The sequence below is a fragment of the Schistocerca serialis genome, chromosome 2 (genome assembly GCF_023864345.2).
Source record: "Schistocerca serialis cubense isolate TAMUIC-IGC-003099 chromosome 2, iqSchSeri2.2, whole genome shotgun sequence".
Lineage (NCBI taxonomy): Eukaryota > Metazoa > Arthropoda > Insecta > Orthoptera > Acrididae > Schistocerca > Schistocerca serialis.
In genome coordinates, this window is record NC_064639.1 from 300,014,470 (window position 1) to 300,034,715 (window position 20,246).

Sequence of the window (20,246 nt, forward strand, 5' to 3'; positions counted from 1 at the left end):
ATAATTATGGTAATGGAAACTTATAATTGATAAACTGTGTCCGTGGCATATCTTGTCATTAGCTGAACTATAGGTTGTAGGACACATTAAAGTGAAGTTTACAGTCCCATGAACAATGAGATAATTATACTGAAACACAAACTTACAGTGGGAAAGGACGAGAGGAAAAAGTGGCTGTGGCCTCACTTTGGGAATCACTATTTGCTTTATGTGATTTACAAAAACCACAGAAATCTCCTAGATGGGAATTTAACCCCGCCTCTTCTGCACAGAAATCCATTCTGCCACCTTACTTGGTGGAAGTACCCTGAATAAACAGAATGGTATTCTCACAGATTTGACAACAGAGATACTTATGTAGAAATCTCATATGGCCTGAGAAAATTTTGGTAGGATTACATACTATGGTAGAGTACTGAAGGTTGTGGGCTATATCCGATCAAAAGTCAAGAAAGAATAACAAATCTAGAGTCTGATACATTCGTGAAGAGGAATTTGATTTGAATGCAGTCAGTTTAAAATCCTGGTGGTGAAAGAAATTCTCATCATGTATTTGGCTGGCAAATGCAGAAGTAATGGTACGAAGTGCTAATGCAATGAATTAAATCGCAAACCGCTCTACAGTGTTCCATTGCAAGGATGCACATGTTGATAGTGATCCATCCAAGAGATGGGCTTACTAAGTTTCGTGGTATCTGAAAGAAGCAGACTATGCTGGCACTGGATTTCACCATCTCCAGAAATGGTTGTTCAAAACCACCAGTTACACGAAAAAATAACGACATACAGTTTTCAAAAATATGAGTGTTTTCAGTCACAATTCTGAAGAATAACATGTACAGTTCAGATGTATGTCATGTCTTGCATCTATATTTGCATCTTAGAAGAAAAAAGGAGCTGGCACATATGACAATATGGACATCTACTGCCTCAGAAAATAAAGCAGTCATCAATTCAGAGCTCAGCTTGAACACCATAATGCTTCACCTGACATGGTCCCATTGGAGGTGGTATTCTTTGCCTTCTTTCAGACCTGTGGACTCACTTACATGACCAGTTATAAGAGAATCTTCAGTTTAAAATGCTATCAGAACCACATTGCAAACTGTTATTTTTCACATACTTTAAGAACTGCCAGAGGTGACAAGTAATCTCCTGGGAGTGGGATTAGATCCAAAACCCTTGGCTTTTTGTCTGATATAGAGCCCACCAACTGAGAAGCTACTCCTGTCTGTGGTAATAACCTTTGTTCCGCTAATCTTGTACCATGGGCAGCTACTGAATCTTGAAGCATAGCATCTTTTGTACTTTTAGTTTCATTATTATGTTTCTAACAAATGTATCCTAAGAGGATATATGGGTAGTGGTGGGCCCAATGGTAAAATGACTTGATCAATTACACAAGACAAGCAGTCCAGCTATCAGTACAGGTAATAAAGAATGAGGCACAAAAAGACCAGTACGCTGCAACAAGTAATATTTAATGATTGTGAACACCAACATACATTTATGTTTGCTGTCTTTTTCTTGTTATACCTGATCTACTACATTCTTGATGGCATTCTTTCCAATTGCAAATAATAACATACTGTACATTGTTTCAATTCATTCACACTCTGGATGAACTTTTTTTTCACACCAATAAAGAAACTTCAGTCTTTAATACCATACAATTTAACAGCTACAGCAATATTTTTAAATCTGTAATAATTTTGTCACAAGAAACATGTTATCCACAGTGTGGATACAAAAATGTTTGACCCTAGACCTGGCACAGTTTGCAAGGTTTTCTGAGCAGTGATTGTCATAGGCCAAGTTACGCATTCACTGAACTTAACAACATACTCTGTCCAAGATGTCTAGCTATCTATGTTTAATATCATCGATGTCACAAGATGGCAATAATGATCATGGTAACAACAATTAGTTAATTACACTAATTCTTACCTCCATTTATGCTGGGTGCCTGAGTATGAAAATTTTCATCGATAAAGTTCAGAACAGTTTCGTTGCAGTTATTTTCCAAACTGTGTATTACTGGTTCTCCTTCAGGAACTATGTAAGACACCTCCGAGTCATCGAGATCAGCGTCACCTAAGCAGTTCAATGGTGAATTTGGATCTGCCAAATCACTATCCTTGTTTGCACTCTCACCATCAAAAAGAAAAACTTGAATCCTATCTTCTTCAGTCGAACAACTCTGAGGGTCTGCATTATCTATTATATATGACACACTGACTCCATTTGTAGTAGCCAGAGTTTCACATTCTGCATCTGCTTCAGTCAAATCTCTATTGAAATTTGTGTCTACTGCAGCCTCCTTTTTAATCTTCCCAGTCTTGGCTGCCGAGCTAAGCACTGGAGACTTGTCATTCGAGCTTGTATCTGAGCCCTGAGATTCAATTAACTGGACCATGTCGAGTGCTTCACTTCTGTCATTACCGTGGACTTTAATCACATGATGCACACAGTCACACTTTGCAAAGCATTTATAGTTACAAATGGGACAGCGATATCTGTTCCATCCGATATGCACAGCCACATGTCTTCTCAAGTTTGGCAACTTGTTGAACTTCTTTTGACAAGGCAAACACTGTAGTCGCTTTAAATTTATGAGAGAATGCATTTTTCTCTCCATTATTGGAGAAAAATGTTCCACAGAAGAACTTCTTTGAGCCCTGTGTTTGATGTTTTCATGATATTCACTATTTTCATTAGTTTCAGATGCACTACCTTCCTTATCACTTACTTCATCCACTGTAGCTCTTCTCTTCTTCAGAGCACAATTTTGTGGCAGTTCTTTATCAATGCTGGCAAGTCGTCTTTTGGATCTGAGAGCTGACCTTGCTGTGGCACTCCTCTTATGTGTCTCTCCAGGAGAATTGGCAGTATTTCCTTGGGATGCTTCAGAAGGATTAGTTTCTAGCTTGTCAGTGTCGGTAATTTGACTCTCAGCTGCATCTAGCCTAGAAACATAATGCCTCTTTTTTGAGAAATCTGTATCATTTTCATCATCAACTTCTGCTTCGGATAGCAAGGACTCTGTTTCATCTTTCACTGGTGGTGAAATGTTCGGAATGCTTTCTGGAGACACAGACCTACTGAAGTTATTGCTCTGTTGCTGAGAAGAGGAAGGAATATTTGAACCAAATTTACAGTAGTCTCTTCGAATCTGGATTTCTATGCGTTTACCGAGGACTTCTTTCTTAGGGGCATCAGACCAATTGCTGCCACTCGAGTGACGAGCTCTTTGAACATTCTCAGAAACTGGAACAGCCTCTGCTTTACTCTCATTCTCTCTGTTGGATGTCACAGGTTTCGTTGCATCAGTATTACCACTTTTTGGTGCAGATTTCTCAGAAGATGCTTGTGTCATATTTGGCACTTTGATTTTCCTGGCAGCTATGCGTTTTTGACAAATCTGGGAATGAGATGTCAGTGCTGCGCGACGTTCAAACCTTCGGCCACAGCCCCCACATCTTTGTAGCTCTTGATCGTCCTCAAAGTTGTCCATCCACTCCTGACCAAAAACAAAAATTTAAATTAGTCCTCTAATGCCTGGACAAACATTAAGAGAAAGAAGAAATTATGCAATGAATCACTTGGCTGAATGTAAATAATTTGGAAGGAGGAGTACCTCCAGCAATGAATCTTCTGCAAGTGTTGAAAAGATACTGCCTTCATAAAACTGTCAGTATTTTTCTTGTTTTGATAAAATATTGGTTTTGATTATTTTGAAATAGTTCTGCTTTCATTAAAGTGTATAGGTAGCCTGTCATTTGTATGTTACCTGGATCATAACTGTGCTCTCTCATTATATGGGGAATGCATTAGTTGTTTTACAATTGTAAAACATGCTCCCCCCCCCCCCTCTCTCTCTCTGTGTGTGTGTGTGTTAAATAAGAAAGATGAGCATCATCTCTTATCAATACAGGACATTAAAAAATCAAAAATATTATACAAAAAATGGAATAAACTCCCAGGCCATGTATGCCATTGAATACTGCAATGAACAGATCTCGAAATGCTGTACTTCAATAATAAATTTAGAAATATACAAGGTAGCAGTTCTGACAGGATATGTTTTAAGCTTCATTAAACAGTTAGAGGGAATATTAACAAGGCAGTAGAAATATGTTACATATAGGATACCCTCTTGCATTTTCGCACTTTATGTGTGTGCACATAATAGGCATCAAAATACTCTTGTCAGGGACTTTTTTATTATCTAATAAAAACTACTGATATAATGAAAACTGATAAATGGGAAGCAGAAATGTTTGACTCAGTTTCATACATCATTACTGATGTCTGCAGCTGTCATTCATAATTTAAATAATGAAACACTGCATCAGTTACATATTCTTTCATGCTCAGCACAGTGTTTTGAGAATTTTTTCTCGATATCAAGTGCAAATATTTACATAAGTATTTTGTGTGGTGTTCGCATGTGTGTTGCTCTGCATCTTTTGAACTGTAGTCTTCTTTTTGAGGTAATCTGGCACTGTGCTTCCTCAGTTATGTAGAAACCCCCCCTCCCTGACACACACACACACACACACACACACACACACACACACAAGAACTATCACTCACATTGTTTTTTGTGTAACATCACAAAAGATACCTACATAAACATCACACTTTACAATGAGAATAAATCCTTGAAACACGTTTTGCTCAGCATGAAAACATACATAATTTACGCTGTGCTTAAATCAAAAACATTTGAGCAATGCAAACTGAATTAAGGTGTCAATTAGTGCTGCAAGCAGCGAAAAGACGAAAAACACTACATATGGTTCGACAGAGGTGTGTCAATGACTGCAACAACCACAAAACTGCATGTGAGTTGCAGAGACAGTTTGGAAATGGTTGTGATTGGTCATGTTATCGTTATTCATACAAACCTACTCCTATCAGCCACCAAGCAGAGTAGAGTTTGGCAGCAGCAGGAGACAGGGCACGAATTGTTCCAACTTTTACAAGTTTACCAGTTTAAATCCACTAAGTAGAGCCCCCTGGTGTAAAGAAACTTAACCACATAATGTTTGTAAACACTACTTGATGGTCAACATCATGCCAGTGTCATTTTACGTCAGTTTTGTTTCCACAAAAATTTTTTCGTGAAGCGTAAATTGAGGGAAAATTATAAATATGCTGATGCAAAATTGAGTGTGAATTAACATTGTGGACATAGGAAATTTGATGGAAGTGACAAAAAATGTTGTAAACGGTGGGAAAACATTAATTCTGTGAATGTAAAAGTGGGGTTATACTATAACTGAAAACTGGTTGTATGTGGAGATTTCAGGCAGTCCTTGACTTACTGATGTCCAGCTTTGATTTGATCCCCACAGTATTATTCCCAAAAAGAATAGAAGGAAGTATTGCTGCAGCAGCAGCTGAAGATTTATTGTCTGCCATGAATAAATATGTGCTCCATAATAAATGGTTTATCTGACAATGATGGTCAAATGACAGCCATAAACCCATCTGTTGTGTTTAACTACGAGAAGGGAGAACTTTGTTTAACATAGAGGAATAGCTATAATGAAGACAAAAATGCACTGCAAACAGTATTGCAAAAATTCTCCGGTCATCAAAAAAAGCAAACACCAAATACTATGCACGAAAAATTCAAAATTTACAGAACAACGAAAGGGCAATCTGGTGTGTTATTAGGCTTGAAACAGATAAACTTAGTAATAAAAATGATAATTTTCTCTCGGATGACGGGTAGCAATGAGACAGATGCTATGTTAACCAAATCATTGGCTACAAAATTCAATGAATTCTTTCAAAGTAATTTAAAATCTGCTACTTTTAAATCATAACTAAGTTACCTTATTTTCTTGGTCAATTCGGTTCTGTTCTTTCCGAGCAGCTTCTTGCTCAGTAGGTGGAACTTTATCAGTGCTGCTGCTATCACTGCACAGTTTCTCCACACCAATTTCTCTCTTGAAAGCTTTACTCTGTATCTGAGGTCGCAGTTTCCGTACTTGAGCTGTTGTTTTGCGATGAACTGCATGGAAAATTTTCAGTTGTCAGCATAATCATTAAATATATGTAGTAACACAAATTCTTTTGGTTTCAAAATTTAACAGAAATATACACTCTCAACTGTTTTCCATGTACATGGTGACCATTTTTTTCTTTTTGATTTCTCTGTCCAGTTCGGAGTTTTGCTCTTATTTATATGTCTAAGCTACTCTCATATAACAAATTTATTTCAGTTTTTTTAAACCCATGTATGCCATCTTAAAATCTTATGATTAAATATAGAGAACTGTTTATTTCAAATGACAATATTCATGCATTAACTATCTTTCTAGGTTCAGCCAAATATACTCATTCATTTACAGTTTTACATTTTTAAATCCATTTATTCTGCATACCAAGGAAACTTGTGAACTCTTGTGAGATATTTAACCACTTAATTTAATGACTGCCTAATGAGAATAGGCTCACAATATCAGTATCTATACTTTCATCTCTTCACGCTATAATCAGTGCCTATACTCCCATGTCTTCGCACTATAGACCAAAAATATTATGCCTGTTATTTGCAAGTTTAAGATTTAGCACTTTACACCATAGGCCAAAAATACACAGAATAGCCAAAGAAACTGGTACACCTTCCTAATATAATGTAGGATCCCCGCAAGCACGCAGAAGGGCCGCAACACGACGTGGCATTGACTTGACTAATGTCTGAAGTAGTGTTTGAGGAAAGTGACACTATGAATCCTGCAGTGCTGTCCATAAATCTGTAAGAGCATGAGGGGGTGGAGATCTCTTCTGCACAGAATGTTGCAAGGTATCCCATATATGCTCAATAATGTTCATGTCTGGGGAGTTTGATGGCCAGTGGAAGTGTTTAAATCCAGAAGAGTGTTCCTGGACCCACTCTGTAGCAATTCTGGACGTGTGAGGTGTTGCATTGTCCCACTGGAATTGCCCAAGTTCGTCGGAATGCACAATGGATATGAATGGATGCAGGTGATTGGACAGGATGCTTACTTAGGTACATGTCACCAGTCGGAGACTCATCTAGACGTATCAGGGGTCCCATATCACTCCAACTGCACATACCCCACACCATTACAAAGCCTCCACCAGCTTGAACAGTCCAACAGTCCCCTGCTAACATGCAGGGTCCATGGATTCATGTAGTTGTCTCCATACCCGTACACATCCACATCTATCCGCTTTTGATACAATTTGAAACGAGACCTGTCTGACCAGGCAACATGTTTCCAGTCATCAACAGTCCAATGTTGGCGCTAACAGGCCCAGGTGAAGCGTAAATCTGTGTGCTGTACAGTCATCAAGGGTATACGAGTGGGCTCTGACTCAGAAAGCCCATATCGACAATGTTTCGTTGAATGGTTGGCACGTTGACACTTGTTAAAATCTGCAACAACTTGCAGAAGGGTTGCACTTTTGTCACACTGACCGATTCTCTTCAGCCATCGTTGGCCCCTTTCTTGCAGGATCTTTTTGCAGCCACACCTACGTCGGAAATTTGATGTTTGGCCGGATTCCTGATATTCACAGCACACTTGTGAAATGGTTTGCGGGAAAATCCCCATTTCATCGCTACCTCAGAAATGCTATGTCCCATCGCTTGTGTGCCCACTATAACACCATGTTCAAGATTTAACACTTCCTTTCAACTATTTCAATGAACTGTCGCAAATCATTCTCGTAGTCAGGGTGTTTGGAATTTCCCATTGCAAACTTGTAGGACTTGCAGAGGGGAATGTATCCATAATATTTTGTGTAACGTGTCCACCGCTGCTGAGGGAAAGAGAAAAGTCTCAGAGTTGCTTGTCCCAGTATACAATAGGGTAGACAGGCTGACATGTACTATGTCAAATGGTCATTTGATGTCACTTAACATCCGCCTTACTGAGAGACTTCTGTAGAGAGAGAGAGAGAAACTGAAGTGACACTGATGGGATGGAGAGTGTGTACCAGAAGATGTTTCGTAAGTTCAATGTTTCTAACATTGATGGTCGCCACATTATGCCACTGATGTAATGCATCATTACTATTCTGTACATACAGTATGCTGGGTACTTTTTCATTTTGGAATAATGTTAACATGTAATGTACAAGTGTTAAGACAAACAAATGTGCTTAAGTAATAAACTGACATTTCCTTTCGAACTGTTACCTCATAATTGCAGTGTGTCATGCCGAATTCAATTCCTCAAGCAGAAGCTGATGAGTTAAACATCTGAATTGAAAACATCTTAGAATGGAAATGCTACATTTTCAGTCATGGGTTCCTATTCATGTGTACTCAACCTCCTCTACAAGACCTAGATGTTCATACCAGGAATTTCCAAACACCCTGCACAGAGCTTTCTGGTCTCTTTCTATCTGAGTACTGAAGAGAGAAGAGAACATGAAATCTACAAGAAATAGTACTACTCTGCAAACAGAATGATATATGACAATTTGCCACAGATTATAGGTCTGCTGCACCAGTAAACTCTCAGGAAATTCTAAGAGGTTTCGCATTTAGTTGAAGCTACCACTTAAACACACTTCAATCAACATAGAATACAAAATGAAACTGCACCAGGTTCCAATAAGCTTTTGTATTAGTGAATGAAATAGAACAAGAAAGATCAAATTGTCTGCACCATTGGCACAGTCGGCCATGTAAGAAGTAATTAATACTGAGGTTCAGAGTCAAGTTGCACATGTTTGCCCATACCTAATGAATAACCACGGCAAAACTGACTTTTGTCATGAGTCACACACATTTAAAATGAAAAATAAGTTTTGAGGGCATGAGGTAAATCCAAGCAATACAAATATGATCATTTGCACAACATCCACTAAATATTTTCTGTTCCAAATGTTTGTTTCATAATAATGTCACAATTGTAAGTTCAATTCTGTTAGAGTTCTATTTGCCACTGACTTCACAGAAAATAACTGACATCTCATCTTCAAAGGTTATTTTGAGGTGCAGAAGCTCTGGTATGGTTAATGAATCAAATTCCACCAGATGACTGGCAGTGTTGTCCTCTCAATACTAGTAATCAAATTATATATTTCCCAATTTACAGGCACTTGCAGTACAGTAGTTTAGGGGCACTGATACTGCCCTTCCATGAAGCCAGCAGCTGGCAGAATTTGTTATGTGCACTAGCTCAGTCTAAAAGAAAAGAAAAAAAGTCTTTAAATTGTGGCAGCTGACTGACATAAATCATTCAGCAGGTCTTTTTCCTCCTGCTTCTGGAGCCATGTCCTCCACAGTTCTTAATAACTAACTGCCATACATTCATGTTGTCTCCTCATGTGTCCACAAGTCCACAGACATAAGACTGGTACTGGTCCTGAAGACCTGAGCTTTCTAAGACGACCTGTAATAACATGTGTTCATCATTACATTAGTTGCAGTGTATAGCAGAAATCACCTTAGGAAACTATTATAATTCTATTCACTAATATAATGTCATCTGATGTCTTAAGTGTTGCTGACTGCCTTGCAATATGCCATAGTGCATTGTATTACACACTTAGAATCATGAACGACTTGTACTTTGTTGTTTTTCTGTGAAAATCAAAATGGACTCTTAAGTTCTTAGACCTGCTTGGATCAAACATGGACTTCACAGTCTTATTAACAGTCAAGCATATATCCTTGATGATGCCACATAGAACACTGTCTTATCTTCAACTTTTAGTTTGCAAAATTTGCTTCAATGGGAAAATTTTGAACAGTTTCACAGATGATCTTTTTATATATATACTGGGTGATTCAAAAAGAATACCACAACTTTAGGAATTTAAAACTCTGCAACGACAAAAGGCAGAGCTAAGCACTATCTGTCGGCGAATTAAGGGAGCTATAAAGTTTCATTTAGTTGTACATTTGTTCGCTTGAGGTGCTGTTGACTAGGCGTCAGCGTCAGTTGATGCTAAGATGGCGACCGCTCAACAGAAAGCTTTTTGTGTTATTGAGTACGGCAGAAGTGAATTGACGACAGTTGTTCAGCGTGCATTTCGAACAAAGTATGGTGTTAAACCTCCTGATAGGTGCTGTATTAAACGTTGGTATAAACAGTTTACAGAGAATGGATGTTTGTGCAAAGGGAAAAGTTCTGGACGGCCGAGAATGAGTGATGAAAATGTAGCACGCATCCAGCAAGCATTTGTTCACAGCCCAGGAAAATCGACTCACAGAGCTAGCAGAGAGCTGCAAATTCCACAATCAACTGTATGGAGAGTCCTACGAAAAAGGTCAACTACCCGAGGCGATGGATCGGCCGCCAGGCAGCCCGTGACAGAGCACTTCATCACTGGCCTCCAAGAAGCCCTGATCTTACCCCCTGCGATTTTTCTTATGGGGGTATGTTAAGGATATGGTGTTTCGGCCACCTCTCCCAGCCACCACTGATGATTTGAAACGAGAAATAACAGCAGCTATCCAAACTGTTACGCCTGATATGCTACAGAGAGTGTGGAACGAGTTGGAGTATCGGGTTGATATTGCTCGAGTGTCTGGAGGGGGCCATATTGAACATCTCTGAACTTGTTTTTGAGTGAAAAAAAAAACCTTTTTAAATACTCTTTGTAATGATGTATAACAGAACGTTATATTATGTTTCTTTCATTAAATACACATTTTTAAAGTTGTGGTATTCTTTTTGAATCACCCTGTATATTTAAAAAAAAAACTGTCTCATCTTTTTTAAAACAGCGTTTATGAACACTAAAATCTTGGGCCTTGTTCCTGCACAAACAATCATACAAAGGTTGTGAGTGTGGTTGGAAATCTCACTTCTGTACTAACAGTGTCAGTCAGAGAGATTTTTTTTTTTTTTTTTTTTTTTTTGCTTCATATTCTATACTGCATTTTTGTTGCATGTTCTTTCTTCAGAATATTCTTAAAAATGAGAAATAAAAAATAGAATTAAAAAAGGTTCTTCACAGTATATCTACTTCCATAGTTCCTACTTCCATAGTCTTCACCCACATCCTATCAATTCTCCCTCCCTCTCCCTTGCCGCAAACACTTTGCATTTTTCTACTTACATAACCTTCCAATTGTGAATTCCATTCCAAACTAATAGGCATGTATCTGTACCACTTTTCTATTTGTCTCCCTTACATGTTCCCCAAACATCCTCCCCCTCATTATTGTATCAGGGCACAGCTGAATGCTTTATGTGAGGTACTTGTAACAATTTAGTCAGAGGTTATCAGTTTTCAAAAAATGCTATTGAATTTGAATGGTATAATAGGTATTGGAATGACTCCTTACCCTCTCCCTTAAAACCCACATCCTTTCGTCTTTCCCTCTCCTTCCCTCTTTCCTGACGAGGCAACAGTTTGTTGCGAAAACTTGAATTTTGTGTTCGACCTGCCAGCACTTTCGTTCGGCAAGTCACATCATCTGTGTTTTTAGATAGGTATAAACTCTGTTTGATATACAGCGTTCATTACTCAAAAATTGTATTACTGTTTTAAGGAACTTTACATGCTTTTCCCAATGAATAATCAAATTTTTCTTACCCTTGTACAGATGTCGATAGACACTCCAATTGTTGCTGAAAGTGTTCTTGCAACATGGGCACGGATAACATAATCTGTATGCAGTATGCAAGGACTTCATGTGGTGTGCAAGTGTTTTTCGAGTAGAAAATCTTGAGCCACCTGTAAGATACATTATTGTATGTGTAAATTACATGTGCTGGTTTAGCTGTTATATATATATGCTTGTGGACAGATTGAGTCTGTTGTGATACACCTTCTGCCAAATATGTTACATATGTTGCAATTCTTTTAAAATGAGGCAAGTGAATGATTTAATGATTTTATACATGCAACACAACACATCAACAGTAATAATGGACATGGAGCAACATCTAAGCATCTTGTATATTTGTTATAAGGTATTTTATAAAATACAACAAAAAGCACAGTGTCAAGTCTTTTACAGTCAGGAACTGAACATTTGGAATATTTAGACTGAAATGTCCTGATGTTGGAATGATATTAAAACTATGTGGATATTTCTTTCTTAACTTGTGACTATTTTGCAAGGTTCAGATTTCTGCTTATTTTAGTCCAAATATCCCCAAATGCAATAAGGGAGCTATTCAAGGTGGTGTCAGTCCAGGGAAAATCATAAGCTTGTTACTGTAGAAATAAAGTCCATAATGAGAATGAAAATGAAGTTTCGGCATATGTACCAAAGGGCACCACCTGACATTAAGAGGTCAAAAGAATGGCAAAATGAAGCAAAGTGAAGATCTTTAGGGAAAGAAATAGCTTGGGTGAAGAAAGTTGAGAATAAGAATCAATCCCAGCATTTTTAAACAAACCATTATGGTATTGATTTTAAAATGATTTTGGAAAACTGCATAAAATCTAGTTGGAATGATCAAATGGCGATGTGGTTCTTTTAAAACTGGAGCCCAGTGCCTTAACCAAGGCATCATTTTTCTCAGTGTAATCTGCATCCCCAATCAAGACTGTTAAAGCAGACTCGTGTGATACTTCTCAAGAACAAATTTTTGCCAGCATATGTGGCTGGCAAGGAGAGAAGAGGTGATACTCTGACGCTCTTAATCACAAAACTTTCCACTGATGCCTGCAGCTAACTTCTAAACCTCTCCACAGTGTCTTTTTGGGAGAGGGAATGTCACGCCATTGATGGTGACCACTTTGAAGAATAAGATGGTAAATTTTACAGCACGGAGAGATTCACATTATTTTATAAAACTTGTAGAGTGAGATATTCCATTTTAAGAGGAGCAGAGAGAAATTACAATGTTTGAGTGTGGAAATTGTAAAATCAAAAGACTGGGACCCAAAACCAAATTATACTTCTCTCCAGCTGTTTAACAATGTCTGATCACATGATATGGACAATAAAAGTTTCAAGATAAGGCTAGACACAGTTTCAGGGATCTGCTTTAAAAAAAAAAAAAAAAAAAAAAAATTGAAACGTAATTTCTCCACAAGTAGAATTACGTGCCATGAAAGATATTTTACCTGGGAGGAAAGCAAAATTCACCTTTTAGTGTCATAGTGCTTTTGAAAGAATATATACTTACAAACAATACAAGAAAGATAAAGCAATGCTTTGACTTAGCTTAATAACTTCTGTCCATAACTATTCGATCATTTGTAGGATGAATGCAGATGCCACAGGACGTTTCCACATTACTTGTGATATTGTTACAATTACAGGCATCAGGCATTCAGAAAGCTCTATTTTGCATTACAATCTGTTGTTTTTATTTCATGCTCTGTATTTTTTAAACATGGAAAACTGATGCCATCCATTAGTTGAAACTATTATCTCCTGCTCAAGCCTATCCAGTCTTTGGTTGTTACCATCCTGTGACGATGTGTGTGTGAGGAGGATTCAGTGTGTGAGGAGGGTTCTTGTGACAATGCACTGCAAGTTTGAAGTGGTTCCAGGCACGTCATTCGTGTTCATGTCCGCAGGTACTGTAGGCCATTTCATTCATTTGATTCCTGTCTTCTGCATGAAAGACTCCACAAGGTGGAAGCAGTGTGCTCAAATATTATCATCTTGAAAGACAAACCTATTTCAGAATACTGACTGTTCAGCTGCACAACAGGTTGGAGGATTTGGTCCAATACTGCACAGGCCATAAATTACACTGATGCTGCTGAGAGGTGCCCAACACCCATGCAATATACCAGCCTGAAATGTTCTGAACCCATAATTGACTGAAATCCACTGAAAAGCCAATATACTTATATCTTCTGTTAAAAAGGTGGCTGTGGGTAGCAATTTTCTGCATCCAAAAAGCTACTGAGAAAGAGGAGTCTGATAAACAGACCACAAACTATGCAAGTCAGGAGAGAGTCATGCAAAATTTTTTTAGTAGTTTATGAAGCAGATCTCAGTGGCAAAAGCAATAAATTTAAAACTCCTTTACTCAAATAATTCTATCTGTATATTAAGTTAGTCACTCAGAAGGAGAGGAGGAAGTTAAATGAAACATCATGGTTTGAGATGGTACGTGATATTATTTCAGTGACTACAATACATAGTCAAATTAGAAAGAACATGGCAGTTTGAGCCCACTTATTAGTATGACATTGCACCCCCTCTAGTGTGGATGCATGCACTGGTTTGGTTAGGGAGAGTTTCCTAAAACCATTTTATCCTTGTTGAGCGAAGCAGGCCCACAACTGTTGTAACTGGTCCTTGATCTGGGTTGGCACTGGGATGAAGTTCTCATCCTAACTGGTTCACACATGTTCTGTAGGGGACAGATCTAGGGATATTGCTGGCCACAGCAGCATCTCAGATTCACGGAAACAGTTCACAGAAATACATGCCATGTGTGGACAAGCATTGCCCTGCTGAAAAATAGCACCACAATATTGTTGCATGAGAGTATGAGCAAGCAGGATGTCCATATCATACTGTTGTGCTGTGAGTGTACTACCAGTCATTACCTGAAGTCATACCAGATAGCTCCACACACAATTCTGCTATAAGTAACTCTGCTGTGCCTCTCCAAAACATGGAAGAACAGAACGTCTCACCAGGTCACTACTGTAATCGCCAATGTTGGTCATCCGAGGTCGTGCAGAAACACAATTAATCACTGAACACAATATGACACCACTCATCAGAATTCCAGGCCTCTCCATCACAACACCACTCCAGGCACTGCTGTCTGTGTTGTGGTGTTAATGGCAGCCTATGCAGGGGACAGTAATTCCATAGTCTGCAGTTGCTAAGCTGGCCAATGGTGGGAGATGACATACAGAGTTGTCGGGAATCCAAAATTTGTTCTTGGATGAAAGACATAGATGTGAAGGCGTTTACAATGTGCTCAGTGCACAACACAGTGATCCTCTCTTGTGGTGGTCAGATGTGGTCAACCAGAACCCCCATGACGAGCATGCGTGCCCTTGTGCTCCACTGTATTCCATCACCAGGCCACTGTCACATCCAAATATCCCACGATCTGGATATTGCAGGATTCGACCAGCTGGCCAAAAGAAGACTCACAGTAAAGCCCCTTTAAACACAAGTCAGATGCTGATAACACTGTCTCACATGAGTATGCAGCATCTCCATGTCCTATATGGTGATCACTCAACGTCTAGCTCTGTTCATACCCCTTATTTTTCCTACCTGGCCTGGTAACAACACTAAATATTAACATCACTAATGCATTTTGGTGGCCACTTTACATGTTAAAGAGAATTGCAACTCTAATCACTAAGGTCCCTGCCAGTGGTGGGTTAAGTTACGTTGACATCGAACCATGTCTTTTGGGTGCTCAACTTCTTTGCCGGCCAATGTAATTACAAATTTATTTTGACCTACTTAGATATTCCAACAGGATAAATGGATACAAGCAATATTAGTGATAGGGAAGGACCCATATCCTGTTTACGGACTATGAAAGACTGAAACTGGTGTCAGATGGATAAAAAATTTAAGAACATGCTTTACTCTCTAGCATTTGCATTTTTTGGAACTCCTTGAACAGAAGAAAGTATACTGAACTGGAAAAAGAAAGTTTGTGATGAATAATTCCTGATAGGAAGGAAAAGTTACTCCACACTATCGATCGGGATGAGCACAAAAAATTTCTAGGAAATGGTGAGTAATTTTTACTAAAGTCCTTTAAACACCGATTCATTTCTGTTGTCGATAACTTGTATTGATATATGACATTATAAGACAGAATGACTGGCCGGTTAGTAACTTAAGGAGGTGAAATTCTTAGTATTGCTGATAGATACATATGAAAGTACAAAAACTATCCTAGCTTTTGGAACTTTAGTTCCCCCTTCAGAGAGGAAGTGGGGATAGACTGGGGAAGCTGGAAAGACAGAGCATGTCACTCAGTTCCCATGATCACACGGATCCACCTTTTGATTGACCTGTCCTGGAGTAGGGTTCCATGTGTGTTATCAGCGGTACAAAGAATTCCACTAATACCAGCCATTCTGTTTCATAATTTTACAGTTTTCTTGATTGAATTTTTCTTTTGATATAATTAACCTCTTGATATGTGATCAGACAATGATTACTTCATAGTATGATAAAAGTCAACAACATTACCTACTGAAAGTTGCTAGGAGCAGACTGAATGAAAAGTTCGCTACCCAAAATATGACAATAAGGCTGAGAAGTTGATTAAGAAATTCAGATGCTTTATTCGCTGTACGAAGTTCAGTAACACATCTCTGAGTAGGAATCTTTCAAATCTACAGTATTTTCTGTTAATTTTTGTTTCAAGTTGCTATAAATGATTCTTGCCTGCTGCAACAAGTCTAAAAATACTTAATCTGTCTCAGGCAAGAGAAGTCCATCTCAACCATGTAACTATTTTCTCTATCAGAGAATACGCCGATTCTGCAGCCTTTTACTTAATTCTCTTTCATAGATTAAAAGCACCTTGTAGCTCAGGAATCCCACTGACTATGCATACATACATTCTACTAAGTCAGTATTTGAGGAATTCAACTTACGGAAACCACATATAATCATAGACTAGATCAAAGTTCTGTATTATAATTACAGAGAGAAATTGTCAATGTTTGTCAATGGTAGAAACTAGAAAAAGTGTCAAGTAATTCTGATAACTGAACTAAAAAAAAATGACAGTTTAGTTTTTTTTACAGTGCAATTCACCCTGTCCTATTTCTTAGGTGACACAGTAAACAAATTGTCTAAATAAATTAGTACAATACAGTCTTTAACTTTCAGTTATGATAATCACACCATGAACGAACGCCAGAAAAAAAAGCTCACTATGTGCACATTAGTTCAAAAAGATACAGAGAAGTGAAAAAGAACCAAAAATATTTTCTTACTAGGATACAGCATCTGTGATATCTCAAAGCAATTGATTCCATGTCATTTGGTATAATGTGGAATATTAATCTTTTAATGGTTTACAATGAAAAAGAGACAAATCAGTTTTAGGTCATTCTTGTAAAGTCAATGTTCCTCTTTCTGTCGGGCCTTAATCCTCATGGATTTTGCCCGTCACTTTCAGTGAGGGATATGCAGATATTTTAAGCCTTAATGGTTGTTTTTTAAGACCGAGAGAGAGAGAGAGAGAGAGAGAGAGAGAGAGAGAGAGAGAGAGAGAGAGAGAGAGAGAGATAGCTCTACAAAAATAAGAGTCAACAGAACTAGAAAATGGATCTGAAGGTGTGGGTACAATCAAGGACACATGTTGCAAAAGGCTTCAGTAAATGACAAATTGTAGCATAGCGACATGTAAACTTTTTCTTATTTTGAAGTTCTTAGGATTACATTGTTTTTTGTCCCTCTCCAACTGACATTCACACATAAATCATTCTTTCTTTAATTTCTTGAAGACTAGATTAACACAAATGGTATTCTGCTGTGGAATGCAGTCTCTGTGGGACCCATTTTGCTTCACATGGAACAAAACTGATATTTGTATGATAATGGGCACTCCATGATGGAATACAAATATTGAAAAGAGAAGGGGAGTAACCTGTCATAGAATTATGGCATCGAGTGGCCAATAGTCTTGTTTATGTGCCTATATGCCTATCAACAGCTCAACATTTCAACTTTATGGTAAGTTGTTGTCTTTATTCCTTTCAATATTTAAAACTGATAATTCCAAAGTTTATTGCCACAGCAATGTCAGTGTTTGTATATAAACACTGGATTATGAGCAGAGAAATCAACTATATCGACGTATCACTCTCTTGTGAATTGTGACTTATCAGCCATCTTTGGAATCATCACTTGTAACTTGTTCCGGAATGTCATTCATCATAGTGATACACATTTGGTTTTTTAAGAAACTATAGAATTATGTCATTAAGAAAACATGGCATTATCTCATTACATCCTCTGACATGCAATCAAAATCTAATTTACAGTGGCATATGTTTGCTTCAGTTGACATCTGTCTCTAACATTCATCATCATTATATATATTTCCATTGATACTCTGAAACTACAGAATGTGGGTTCCACAGTAAATAAACCGTGTGAAACTGCCCAGTGTCAGTCCACTTAGGTCAGTTGCAAATATAAAAAATTAAAATTACTCTCTGTCCATGTGTAGTAATGTTACTTAGGGATTTATTAATATTTACACATTTTAGTCATGTATTTACTCATTACCAAAGATAAATCACTTGAAATTTAGCTTACCAATTCCAATAATATGAACCATATGGTAACCACAAGATAACAAAAATTTCGTAACAAATACTTACACTGAGAGCAAACATGAGTGTCTTTTGTTTCAGGTGTGCTATTAGTTGGACTTAAAACAGCAGTTGTTTCTTTGCTAGGAGATGCTGCTGGCCCATTACAGGATCCCTTTATCTGCACAATCCTCCCTTCTTCATCCAAAACAGCTTCAGTTTCACGCACCATTTGCTGCAGTTCAATTACCTGCAAAGACAGATATAAAATAAACTATAATAGTATAGTTAATATTTTACCAAAAGAAAAAGTTTCTCAGGAAAACTAACATTACAAGACAGACTGGCTCATATCTTTGTCTCCTCCCATCCTCACAATAGTTCTGTCCCTTTCAACTTGGGCTCTGAGTGACCTTCCCCTCCTTATCCCTCTGTCCTCCCTGAGAAAAGAACTTTTTGTTTCAAAACTTAAAATAATTGTTTCCACTTTTAAATATATCTATCTGTAGTCATCAGAATTTTGTCTCCTTGTACAAATACTGAACAGCCACTTTTGTCTCTGTAAAAATACAGCAAAATTTGGTAGTCACCATTTTCCCAGGGAAAATGTATGTTTGAATGTTACGTAACTTACTGCCATATATTTGGGGCCTTGTTTCTATCAGGTAAGTCTGCACTTTCAAATGCAAATTTGCTGCTAATGTACAATTTAAACAACTTCTAATAGATGAAATAATTCTGCTTCTTAGTTAATGCAACTCCTTCATAAATTGTGCAGATTAATGGCACACAGTAGCAGTTAAGTCCTGTAGCACATAGTTTTCTCAGTTGTCTGGAGGATGAACTGGCTTTAAACGAATCTGACCTGGCAATCAACAATAGTGTTTTGTGATATTATAACACACACAGGCAGTTTGTAAACACAGTTCATCCCATACATCATGGTTAAAAATTAACCTGTCTTTTATAGATCATGATTCTTAACTCATATTTATACAACAATGTAAGTCATGACAGACATGCTATTTATTGATGCTCTACATTTTCACATATTTCACCAGAACTACTGTAACTACTTAAAATAATCAAATGACATTTATCAAAGAAGAACAAAGGATAATTTCTCTTATTTAGTAAACATACGAGGGTTATCCACAAAGTACATTACATTTTTGTTTGTGTCCGTTAGGGGCGGGGCTAGCGCGGCCATCTTGGTGTCATAGCATTCCGCTGCTCAGTCGGCATCCTGCCATGCTAGTGAGAGGTTCGTGCTGTACTCCGTTGAGTTACTGTGACAGTTTGAAATGTCAGCGTTAATTGAAAATGCCACGAAGTGTGAAGTGCGTGCTGTAATAAGGTTTCTGACTGCAAAAAACTGTACACCGATAGAAATCTATCGGCAGCTTTGTGAAGTGTATGGGGACAACATAATCACTGAAGGTGGAGTATGTCAATGGGTCATAAAATTTAAAAATGGCCGAACTAACGTTCACGACGAAGAGCGAAGTGGAAGACCCAGCATAGTGACTGCCGAACTTGTTGAAAAAGTCGATGCCGCGGTCCGTGAAAAGCGTAATTTCACAATAACGGAACTCTCTATCAGTTTTCCACAAATTTCACGAAGTTTGTTGCACGAAATCATTACCGAAAAGCTTGGTTACCACAAGTTTTGTGCAAGATGGATACCAAAAATCTTGACAGAGATTCACAAAAATCAGAGAATGGCTCCAGCGTTAACGTTTTTGGACGCTTACGAGAAAGATGGCGACTCATTACTCGATCGCATCGGTACTGGTGACGAAACACGGGTTAAGCATGTGAACTGCGAGACAAAATTGCAGTCAATGCAGTGGGGGCACACAAATTCCCCCCCAAAAACCCAAGAAATGCATGCAGACAATGTCGGCAAGGAAGGTGATGGCGACTGTCTTTTGGGACAGAAAAGGTGTGATTTTTGTGGATTTCCTGGAAAGAGGCACTACAATAAACTCTCAAAGGTGTTGCCAAAATCTGCACAACCTCAGAAGAGCAATACAAAACAAGCGCAGGAGAAAGTTGGGCTCAAA

At 38.1% G+C, this 20,246-nt stretch overlaps 1 protein-coding gene across 2 annotated transcripts in view; it reads right to left on the reverse strand.

The window, feature by feature from the left end:
* The window catches only part of LOC126457070 (uncharacterized), a 65,538-nt gene that overhangs the window by 27,521 nt on the left and 17,771 nt on the right, over positions 1 to 20,246 (reverse strand). For both annotated transcript variants that reach the window (XM_050093069.1, XM_050093070.1), the window contains exons 5-8: positions 18,250 to 18,430; positions 11,542 to 11,682; positions 5,847 to 6,025; positions 1,948 to 3,520 (exon numbers count right to left, since the gene is read on the reverse strand). In XM_050093069.1, coding sequence (XP_049949026.1) covers positions 1,948 to 3,520; positions 5,847 to 6,025; positions 11,542 to 11,682; positions 18,250 to 18,430 — 2,074 coding nt within the window. The remainder of the gene's footprint in view (positions 1 to 1,947; positions 3,521 to 5,846; positions 6,026 to 11,541; positions 11,683 to 18,249; positions 18,431 to 20,246) is intronic.